This window comes from Oncorhynchus nerka, linkage group LG23 (assembly GCF_034236695.1).
Source record: "Oncorhynchus nerka isolate Pitt River linkage group LG23, Oner_Uvic_2.0, whole genome shotgun sequence".
Lineage (NCBI taxonomy): Eukaryota > Metazoa > Chordata > Actinopteri > Salmoniformes > Salmonidae > Oncorhynchus > Oncorhynchus nerka.
Genome location: NC_088418.1, coordinates 43799061 through 43811168, shown reverse-complemented (window position 1 = coordinate 43811168; position 12108 = coordinate 43799061). Strand labels below are relative to the sequence as shown.

Sequence of the window (12108 nt, the reverse complement as noted above, 5' to 3'; positions counted from 1 at the left end):
AGAAATCGCTCCATTTTGTTCATCACGTTTGGCTAAGAAAACCCCCCGAAAATTCAGTCATTACAACGCAAACTTTTTTCCAAATTAACTCCATAATATCGACAGAAACATGGCAAACGTTGTTTAGAATCAATCCTCAAGGTGTTTTTCACATATCTATTCGATGATAAGTCACTCGTGGCAGTTTGGTTTCTCCTCTGTTCAAAATGGAAAAATGCACGCACCTGGAGATTACGCAATAGTTTCGACGGAGGACACCGAGCGGACACCTGGTAAATGTAGTCTCTTATGGTCAATTTTCCAATGATATGCCTACAAATACGTCACAATGCTGTAAACACCTTGGGGAAACGACAGAAAGTGTAGGCTCATTCCTTGGGCATTCACAGCCATATAAGGAGACATTGGAACACAGCGCCTCAAAAATCTGTCTCACTTCCTGTATGAAATTTCATCTTGGTTTCGCCTGTAACATTAGTTCTGTGGCACTCACAGACAATATCTTTGCAGTTTTGGAAACGTCAGAGTGTTTTCTTTCCAAAGCTGTCAATTATATGCATAGTTGAGCATCTTCTCGTGACAAAATATCTTGTTTAAAACGGGGATGTTTTTCATCCAAAAATGAAATACTGCCTCCAGAGGTTCAAGAGGTTAATTCATTGAGACAGTCAGTTGTGTTGTGATAAGGTAGGGGTGGTATATAGAAGAATGCCCTATTTGGTAAAACACCAAGTCCATATTATGGAAAGAACAGCACAAATAAGTAAAGAGATGACAGTCCATCATTACTTTAAGACATGAAGATCAGTCAAGACAGAAAATGTCAAGAACGTTGAAAGTTTCTTCAACTGCAGTAGCAAAAACCATCATGATGTAACTGGTTCTCATGAGGACCGCCACAGGAAAGGAAGCAGTTACCTCTGTTGCTGAGAATAAGTTCATGATAGTTACCAGCCTCAGAAATTGCACCCCAAATAAATGCTTATGAGTTCAAGCAACAGACACATCTCAACATCAACTGTTCAGAGGAGACGTGAATCAGGCCTTCACGGTCAAATTACTGCAAAGAAACCATGACTAAAGGACATCAATAAGAAGAAGAGACTTGGCCTCCCGGGTGGCGCAGTGGTTATTTTTGACATGCGTTTTTCTGGAATTTTTTGTTGTTATTCTGTCTCTCACTGTTTCAAGTAAACCTACCATTAAAATTATAGACTGATCATTTCTTTGTCAGTGGGCAAACGTACAAAATCAGAAGGGGATTAAATACTTTTTTCCCTCACTGTATGTGGGAACTCCTTCAAGACTGTTGGAAAAGCATTCCTCATGAAGCTGGTTGAGAGAATGCCAGGACTGTGCAAAGCTGTCATCAAGACAAAGGTTGGCTACTTTGACGAATCTAAAATATAAAACATATTTTGATTTGTATAACACTTTTTTGGTTACTATATGATTCCATATGTGTTATTTCATAGTTTTGATGTATTCACTATAAAGAAAAATCCTGGAATGAGTAGGTGTGTCCAAACTTTTGGCTGGTATTGTATATTTGTAAATATTACCGTCATCTTTGAAACACCAGCTCTGTGTAAATACATCCAAAACTTATTTGCCCCTCTACCTGTCTGCCTCCTGCTGAATATTTGTCCATACTACTGCTAGAAGTACCCTATTTTTTATGTGGCAGAGAGGCTACAGATGTCGAGCCATCCTGTCACTTCAATAGCACACAATTATTTTGACCTCTGAGTCTCTGCATTTGTACTTTTATTGTGGTTTGCCGATTTCAACTGCCCCCTTAGTCACTTTATCCTGTCGCCGGGTCTGGTCTCCAGAGAATAAGACCCTCATTGTGTTGAGCTGAATCAGGGAAAGTAGCTCAACTGTGTTAAAATGACAGTGTCTTTGTAATATTGAATAGGGCTAACTGGCTCATTTAAAAATGCCAGCCTTTCCAAGGCCTCACCTGCGTATCTCTACTGGGGGTGAAAAGAGTAGAATACACACTGTACATTGATTTCCCTGGCTCAGGATGTGTTGTCTAATGATAATTGTTATTCCCTTCAGGCCTCTCGTCTCTCCAAGGGGGAAGGGGAAGATAATTGCAGGCGCATCGTATGCTAATACCCCCCCCCAGTAACGCCACAGGTTGCTACGATTCTGCTTCTCTCTCTCCTGACACTGATTGCAAATCCATGTGTCTTGATTAGAAGTTTTCGAAGTGTTGATTCTGAAAATACACACAGACCAAGGAGGGGGTGGTGAAGGAGAACGAAAGAGGACGCGAGATAAAGGAGAAAGAGCGAGAGAAGGGGAAGGATAGAGAGATGAGAAAAGAAGATACGTTTATGAGCAGAAGAGAGGTGAATGTGACCGAAAGAGCATTTACTTCTTAAGGTGTTTATGATGATTCATTTTCACATATTCCATTAAAACCACTTAAGGATCCACCCCTTTTTTTCAATGTTCACCTAAAATGACATACACAAATCTACACTCAGGCCCTGAAGCAAGGAAATGCATATTCTTAGTATTATTTGAAAGGAAACACTTTGAAGTTTGTGGAAATGTGAAAAGAATGTAGGAGAATGTAACACAATAGATCTGGTAAAAAGATAATACAAAGAAATGAACCAACTGTTCTTTGGGTATTTATTTTGTGCTATGATCTTTGAAATGCAAGAGAAAGGCCATAATGTGTTATTCCAGCCCAGGTGGCCACTGAGGGCAGCAGCATACAGTGGGGCAAAAAAGTATTTAGTCAGCCACCAATTGTGCAAGTTCTCCCACTTAAAAAGATGAGAGAGGCCTGTAAATCAAAATCAAATCAAATCAAATGTTATTTGTCACATACACATGGTTAGCAGATGTTAATGCGAGTGTAGCGAAATGCTTGTGCTTCTAGTTCCGACAATGCAGTGATAACCAACAAGTAATCTAACTAACAATTCTAAAACTACTGTCTTATACACAGTGTAAGGGGATAAAGAATATGTACATAAGGATATATGAATGAGTGATGGTACAGAGCAGCATACAGTAGATGGTATCGAGTACAGTATATACATATGAGATGAGTATGTAGACAAAGTAAACAAAGTGGCATAGTTAAAGTGGCTAGTGATACATGTATTACATAAGGATGCAGTCGATGATGTAGAGTACAGTATATACATATGCATATGAGATTAATAATGTAGGGTAAGTAACATTATATAAGGTAGCATTGTTTAAAGTGGCTAGTGATATATTTACATCATTTCCCATCAATTCCCATTATTAAAGTGGCTGGAGTTGGGTCAGTGTCAATGACAGTGTGTTGGCAGCAGCCACTCAATGTTAGTGGTGGCTGTTTAACAGTCTGATGGCCTTGAGATAGAAGCTGTTTTTCAGTCTCTCGGTCCCAGCTTTGATGCACCTGTACTGACCTCACCTTCTGGATGATAGCAGTGGTTCGGGTGGTTGATGTCCTTGATGATCTTTATGGCCTTCCTGTAACATCGGGTGGTGTAGGTGTCCTGGAGGGCAGGTAGTTTGCCCCCGGTGATGCATTGTGCAGACCTCACTACCCTCTGGAGAGCCTTACGGTTGAGGGCGGAGCAGTTGCCGTACCAGGCGGTGATACAGCCCGCCAGGATGCTCTCGATTGTGCATCTGTAGAAGTTTGTGCGTGCTTTTGGTGACAAGCCGAATTTCTTCAGCCTCCTGAGGGTGAAGAGGCGCTGCTGCGCCTTCTTCACGATGCTGTCAGTGTGAGTGGACCAATTCAGTTTGTCTGTGATGTGTATGCCGAGGAACTTAAAACTTGCTACCCTCTCCACTACTGTTCCATCAATGTGGATAGGGGGGTGTTCCCTCTGCTGTTTCCTGAAGTCCACAATCATCTCCTTAGTTTTGTTGACGTTGAGTGTGAGGTTATTTTCCTGACACCACACTCCGAGGGCCCTCACCTCCTCCCTGTAGGCCGTCTTGTCGTTGTTGGTAATCAAGCCTACCACTGTTGTGTCGTCCGCAAACTTGATGATTGAGTTGGAGGCGTAATTTTCATCATTGGTACAACTATGACAGACAAAATTAGAGAAAAAAAATCCAGAAAATCACTTTGTAGGATTTTTAATGAATGTATTTGCAAATTATGGTGGAAAATAAGTATTTGGTCAATAACAAAAGTTTATCTCAATACTTTGTTATATACCCTTTGTTGGCAATGACAGAGGTCAAACGTTTTCTGTAAGTCTTCACAAGGTTTTCACACACTGTTGCTGGTACTTTGGCCCCACTATATATGGACCTGTGCCATTCACTTTGAACTGTACTGTTTTTACAGCATGAGCAGATGCGCTTGTTTTGTGATCAAAGCGAGAGCTGCATGTAGCGACGTGTGCACATTTGTTCATATCCTTTGCTAGTGAGTTATTAACCCAGTTCTAGATCATTTGTAGTTAGCAATGGGGGAGTACATTGGCTGCTACTGTAGTCTGAACGATAGAACAGCTATTTCCATGTTCAAATGAAATGGAATGCATTTTCTCCATTGTTTTTTTATGGTAGGCCACTCTGGTAATTTTATTTAAAAAATTGATTTCACCTTTATTTAACCAGGTAGGCTAGTTGAGAACAAGTTCTCATTTACAACTGCGACCTGGCCAAGATAAAGCAAAGCTTTTACCTAATGTAAGCCTACATTAGGATCAAATAGCCACAGTAGCCTACTTGACCACTGTTAAAACTAACTTAGTGGGTACCAATATTGAATTGTAAAAGCCTGTTTTATATTAAATAAAGTGTCCTTTAATATAGATCACATGTACAATTCAATAAATCCACATTTTGACATGTTGTGTTCTGTGGGTATCACTGAGAAGGCTGATGACCCAAGACCATAGGTAAGGCTGTATTTTGCAATATGAATGTCAACACACACAGTAGGTTGACTGGTGACCTAATGTGACTGTCAAAGTCCTGCAATAAGATTATTTACTAATATTTGTGTAAACTCTTCACAGTTGTGTTCTTTGCGTGTCACTGAGTAGGCTGATATTCCATTTCATGGACCCAATGGTAAGGATGTACGTTGCAATGTGAATGTCAATATGCACAATGGGCTGGATAGTGAGGTGATTCCCCACAGTTAAAGTCCCACATTAACAGCTACGACGCTAATATTTGTGTATACTCTTCATAGATGGGTTCTGTGGGTATCACTGAGTAGGCTCATACCCCATTTCATGAAACCTGTCTTTTTGTGGACTGCATTCTTGCTTTACCTGCACTAACCCTATGCCTCCCCCATTATTAAATAGATGTGGCCCTATCCCTGCTACCCCCAAAGGCCTGTTGGTACACTAGGTCTTGCCAACCAACCCAGGAGGAGCTCTGTGTGCGAGTCCTCAGATGGCCATGGTCTTGTTCGATCTATAGTCTGACTGACCCACTGAATTAGAAGTGATGGGACGGAGCTTTGTTTAGCCTACTGTGTGGCCCCCTCATCAGTACACATTCACAGTCACCCGCACAAAGAGACCACAGCGTGTGTCTGCTGGTGCAACTCTGGTCTGCTTGCTTGCGTGCGCATGCGTGTGTTGGCACCAAGGCAAGAAAGACTGGGGGAGACCGAAGAGAATAAAGGGATTGTTCTGTTTTTTTCATTCAACCACTCTTATTGTAATAAGCATAGGGAGGAGCCAGTTCAGCTGATGTTCAGTGAGGTTCATGGGGGTCGTATTATGGCAGCAGATCTGAATTGTGCTGATCTGGTTAGTCGGGCAGCAATTGTGCGAACGCTTGTAGTGCGTTCCAAATGGCACCCTATTCCCTAAATGAGGCACTCCTTTTGTCCAGACCCATATGGGCCCTGGTCAAAAGTAGTGTACTCTATTAATGGATGAGAGAGGACTTGTGGAATACTTGTGAAACACTGTCTGAATCCTATTTGTGTGTGTCATCCTGTTATTAACATGTCTACGGCGGGATTTCCTAACGTGGCTTGTTGGGGAATCAACTGCTACAGTTTTAAATTCTCGATTTTTTGGGGGGGGCATTCTAAGATTAGAACAGAACATTCACAATCAAGCTTCTCTGTAACAGTGTCTGGGCCTGTGTTCATATACCATATCAGTGAAGGCCTAATGTGCTGATCTAGGATCAGTGTGAAAATGCTCCCAAGTGTGAAGTTCAGTTTTTCCTCTCACAATTACTCTTGCTACGTTGGCCATATGGAACATAATCCTAATGTGTCTTCATTTTGTTTCTTACATAATTGCAATGAGGAGAATGGGTCGATTTCATGGTGGAGGAAATGGAAGGGAACACTGGACAGCACAAATAACCTAGTTGAAATGTCAGAGCGAGGAGAGGGAGAGAAACATTTACATTTTCCTTCTTTTGCAATTTTACTCCCATCCTTCAGAAGAGGTAGGCTATTGGTTTCTGGGTTAAAAACAGATAGCTGTTCTTCCCAATGTAAAGCACTGATACAAAAAAAACATCCGGATCCATGTCCTTTTGGTAGGTCTATCAGCTCTCTCCTTCAGTCTTGCTGGCTAAGTAAAGGGGACTTGTATTACTCTTAGGCTGGGCTCCTCGACCCCAATTTCAGGCTGCCCAAATGACTGCCTGCGTACACTTCTGCAAGGTGGGCCTGGCTAGTGCTATGACCGCGCTAGTCATCAGCATCTTGAAGATGACTCTCTTTCTCAGAATTTAAGCCTCAGTGGTTCTGTTTTTTAAAGTGTATTTTGTCCTTTGACAGGACTTTGACATAGTTTCTTGGAGGGATGGTGGATGTGTTGTCAAACGGGCCTGTGTAAGTTGGGTGCGTTGGTTGTAGTGTGTTGGACGGAACCTGGGTAAACTGTGTCTCGCTTTCTGCTGACCGTCGGGTCAGGGAATGCTTAAGGGAAGGTGCACAGACAAACACACACACACACACACACACTGGCCTCTCTGTACAGGGGTACAAACCTGCTCTCTCGCTCTCTCTAAGGTCAACTTGTATCGCATGGCTTTCGAGGTGTTTTGGGACACTCCCTCAAGATTTCCATGGCATGATGGGAGAGGTTTGTTATGACAGAGGAACCTTCACAGACATCACCGTTACCGGGTTTCCGTTAGACCCTACTGCCCATATAGTCCATTAGTGTACCAATGAATGGTGTCTCTGTTTTGTCTTCAACAGGGGCCTTCCTGGAAAGAAGTGTGGAAACATCATTGTTAAGGCAGAAGAGATGGGAAACTGCAGGGTGAGTAGTGATGGCAGGGGATATGGAGGGGAAAGGGAGTTTTGGGCTGCATCCCATTCCAAAAAAATTTGACTGCCTTTGTTAACTCCCCAAACCAAACATCATACCCACATAAGGACAGCATCAATCAATAAACACTTTGCCATGGCATATACATGCAATTATATTGGCATGGATCTACTATCATATCTCTCACCTTGATGCTGAGTGGAGTTGCCATGTCCTGTAATGTCACTGTTGACTGATCAGCATGAATGTCTGCATCTACTATCAGAAGTCTCTCGCCAGTATCTGCAGTGAATAGTGAGCTGTGCTGTCAGTTTCATCAGTCTCAATGTCTCTCTCTGTTACTTTAGGAGTCTGTGATGATGCAGTTCTGTGGGAATAAACTGGACAAGAAAGATTTCTTCGGCAAGTCGGACCCTTTCCTCGTCTTCTACCGCAGCAATGAAGATGGAACGTGAGTATCCTTTATTTACCGAACCCTTCTTCAGATCCTCTCCTCCATTTCAATTCCATCCATCAGTCTTTCCACTGTGTGTGTGTTACAGCCTACAGGGTCTTCTCTCTCTCATCAACACGTATCTGAGGGGTCAGATAAGCAGGTCTACTCCTCTGAGGAGAGGCTTTATTACACACACACACCTGTTACAGCCGGCAGAGCAGAGAGGAGATGACCTAGCTGGAGGGAGAGCTCCCTGTTGCCCCACTGGCCTCTCTGTACAGTGGTCAAACATCTCTCTCTCTCTCTGTGTGTGTATCAGTTAATGGATGATGACGCTCTCTGAACTCATATTCCACACTGCACTATATTCACATTAAAACCATTTACTCTTGCGGTGAATGATGATTATACTGAGTATTCCTCAGTTGATGGTAATTGCTCTTAGAACTGAAAGAGATTTGTTTTTGTGCTGGTCATCATGATGACATTTGAATTGTTTTTTTATCGCTCTATATTTTTGACAAAGTACGGAAAATAGGAATCAATATCTTTTGAGGTTTGTATCACTAAGTGTGTGTGATTTATCTTCTTGGAGGGGAAGAAAGATCTGAAGGAGCTGAGGGTCAAAGAGACGTTTAAACTTGAGGGAAATCTGGAGAAAAGCAGAGGAAGATGGTCTGTGTCGCTAACTCTAACTTTGCACAGACACTCTGAGGGAATGAGAGAGAGAGGGAGAGAGAGTGAGAAAGAGTGTGGGATGTGGGAAGAAATAGAGGGCGATAAAGAGGAACAGTGAAAGGAATATTGTCGAGTGATTGACTGATCCATTGATCAGTGTATGGCTTGTCTTGGCTCTGTGTTTCCCCAGGTTCACAACCTGCCATAAGACAGAGGTGGTGAAGAACACACTAAACCCAGTGTGGCAGGCCTTCAAGATACCTGTCAGAGCACTCTGCAACGGAGACTACGACAGGTCAGCGTGTGTGTGTGTGTGTCTACATGTGCGTGTAGTTTGGCCAGCAAGATTAGACTGGCATTTATTGGTTTGCGGAAGTGTGTGAGGGCCATGGTGATCATCTTTTTTTTTTCAACAATTTGAGCGCTTTGTAAAAATGATTGGGTGACAGGATCTAATCTGCAAGAGGAGAAAACAGTTTTTTTAGATGGACTCCATTTTGTAAGAATCACCATGCATGCACGGAATTCCTTGGTTGCTAAGGTTGCTGTGAACCTATTAAATGCAAATAGAAGTTATTATAATGAACTCGAACAGAGAAATGAATGCTTGGTCTGCTTATGAATAGCCTTCCTCTCTGCAATCATCATTCTCCCTCAGTGGAGTAGTCAATTCACATGCCTGACTGACAGACAGGTGTCCCGTCCACACTCCGATGCATTGGCCCTTAAATCCAGGGTGTAAGAAGCTGCAATAGTTTGATATCGAGTGAGTGTGTGTTTGATATCGAGTGAGTGTGTGTTTGATATCGAGTGAGTGTGTGTTTGATATCGAGTGAGTGTGTGTTTGATATCGAGTGAGTGTGGGTATAGGATCTGCAATCCCATCTCAGGGATTGTGTTTGTATTCATCTCCAGTTGTCAGTGGGCTTGTTTGCCAGTGATAAGGCACAAATCCCCAGATGGATGGTCTGAAACTTGTCAGGCTGCATTGATTGGAGCAGAGCTGGGCCCGGACTCTCTCTGAGTTGTTAGGAGGTTAGTTAGAGAGAGCTCATTGTTATCAGTGTGCGGAGAGTGTGGGGAGCCAAGGAAGAACAGAAATGAATGCTTACACACACACACACACTCCTATATATTGATTTACGCACTTGCACGCCCGCACACACACACAGTGAGAGTGCGAGTCTCTGGGGGTCTGGGATGAGAGATAAGGTAGAACGCTAACAATGGAGAGCTGTGTGTCCCCCTGCTGATAGTACCACCGCTGATAGACTCTCGTTAGAGACACACACTCCCACGCACACACACGCATACCTACTTCTCCCTCCACCCCAGGGACTACAGAAGAAGCAGCAAACCCATTGTCTGTCCTGTCAACTCGTCGCTCCTGTTGTCTTCAGAGCATCGTTAGGTTGTGCTTCAATACAGTAAAGGTCTTCCAATGAGGTAGTTAATAAATTCCACTGAAGTTAATATGAGCGGTCGTCCCCCGTGCTGTCCTCCTGCACAATAGATGTGCTTCCCAAATGGCACCCTACTCCAAAGTGTACTACTTTTGACCGGAGCCCATGGGCCCTGCTCAAAAGTAGTTCATAACAAATGGAATAGGATGCCATTTGGGAGGCAGGCCAGGAAGGACTACCTCCCTCAAGTCCCGGGGGGGTTCTGGTTGATTACTACAGGGATGGATGGCTTTATGTCCTCAGCCTTTCTTTCTTTTTTTTTCTGAAAAGTGAGGTGAAATTGGTGCTGGGTGAAATACGCACAGCCACGGTCAGCTACTTATCTCTTGGCTCTGGTGATGGAGAATGGCCACTTGTTATGGGAAAACGATTCTTCAGTTTGAGGGGATGGGTGATGGTGGAAGAGCACTGCTTTTCTCGCTCTAACGTTCGCTATTTTGGAAACCAATTATAGACATGATATAGATTACTGTAAACTGTCCTCCTTCAGTATACTGTACATTTGATCTTGAAACTAGTTTGGGGGGAATGTACAGTGTCATGATCATAGTTTGTGCTCATAATTGGCCTGTTAAACCGAAATAAATATTTTTCTAATATATTGTTATTTTTCACCCTACTAGAACGATCAAGATAGAATGCTATGACTGGGACAGAGATGGAAGGTAATTTCATTTGAATCTTAATTGAAAAGCACCTTCATTAGCATGATGTAATCACTGTGTTATTTCAATGATGCCACTTTAAGTAGTCCTAATCTATATTTCTAGAAGGTAAGGAAGCTGTGTTGGATGCTGACTCATTCAACACAGGTTGACATGTCGTTATTGAAGTGGGGTAATTGGATTGGCTATAAACATAGAGGCGGGGCCAAGGGCGGAGCAGCAGTAGAGCGTCATCATTTCATATTATGGGTTTAGTGGGCAAGGTTATTGCAATGGGGGTATTTCTTTACACCATACTCTCACTCCCTCTCTCATTTCCTCTTTATACCTGTCAGCATTCTCAAGTGTTACCAAACATCTCTTTGATTCCAAATTCACTTTATTTTAAGAAAGTTGTCCAGGTCCTGAGGCAGCAAATTATCCCCAAGCCTCAGGACCTGGATGACTTGCCTTAATAGAAGGAACCATGAATTCTGCTCTGTATCAGAGAATTCTACAGTAGAATGTCAGGCCATCCGTCTGTGAGCTGAAGCGCAGCTGGGTCATGCAGCAAGACAATGATCCAAAACGCACAATCAAGTCTACATGAAAATGTCTTAAAAAGCAACATATTTGAAGTTTTGAATTGGCCTAGTCAAAGTTCAGACCTAATCCCAATTGAGATGTTGTGACAGGACATGAAACGAGCAGTTCATGCTTGAAAACCCAAAAATGTTGCTGAGTTAAAGCAGTTCTGCATGTAAGAGTGGGCCAAAATTCCTCCATAGAGATGAGAGCCTGATAAGCAACTACAGGAAGAATTTGGTTGCAGTCATTGCAGCTAAAGGTGGCACAACCAGTTATTGAGTGTAAGGGGGAAATTACTTTTTCACACAGGGAATTGGGTGTTGCATAACTTTGTTAATAAAAAATTTAAAAAGTTGTAAATTTTTTTTGGGAAACCTCAGGTTCTCTTTAATATTAGGTTTTTGTTGAAGATCTGATAACATCCAGTATCAAAAATCTGCAAAAATAGAGAAAATCAGAAAGGGGGCAAATATTTTTCATGGCACTATACTTTCGTTTTCATGCTAGTGAGGGCCGAGAATCCACTCTCACATAGGTTGCAAAGGGCATCAGTGTCTTATCAGCGCTATTTGCCAAGGCAGGATACTCTGATCGCAGCCCGAATCCAGAAATCTGTCAGTGGCTTCTGATTTAAATGACACGTTCACAGAACCGCTTGTTGCAATTTTGATGAGGCTCTTTTGTTCAGATATCGGTAAGTGGACTGGAGGCAGGGAATGAAAGGGATAACGAATCCAGTTGTTTGTGTCATCCGTTTTGGGAAAGTACCTGCGTAATTGCACACCCAACTCTCTCAGGTGCTTCGCTATATCAGATTTGACATTGTCCGTAAGCTTGATTTCATTAGGATACAAAACATTATACAATGATGGGAGGACCTGTGTTGACCTTGTTAATGTAGACAGAACAGCTCCAACTTCTTAATCACAGTCTCAATTTTGTCCCGCACATTGAATATAGTTGTGGAGAATCCCTGTAATCGTAGATTCAGATCATTCAGGCGAGAAAGAATGTCACCCAGATAGGCCAGTCGTCTGAGAAACTCGTCA

General features: G+C 42.6%; 1 protein-coding gene across 1 annotated transcript in view; it reads left to right on the top strand.

Moving 5' to 3' along the window:
- LOC115106870 (copine-8) overlaps positions 1 to 12108 on the top strand; it is a 132418-nt gene that overhangs the window by 82756 nt on the left and 37554 nt on the right. Inside the window, exons 7-10 of the mRNA XM_029630041.2 lie at positions 7178 to 7241; positions 7598 to 7701; positions 8555 to 8659; positions 10451 to 10492. Coding sequence (XP_029485901.1) covers positions 7178 to 7241; positions 7598 to 7701; positions 8555 to 8659; positions 10451 to 10492 — 315 coding nt within the window. The remainder of the gene's footprint in view (positions 1 to 7177; positions 7242 to 7597; positions 7702 to 8554; positions 8660 to 10450; positions 10493 to 12108) is intronic.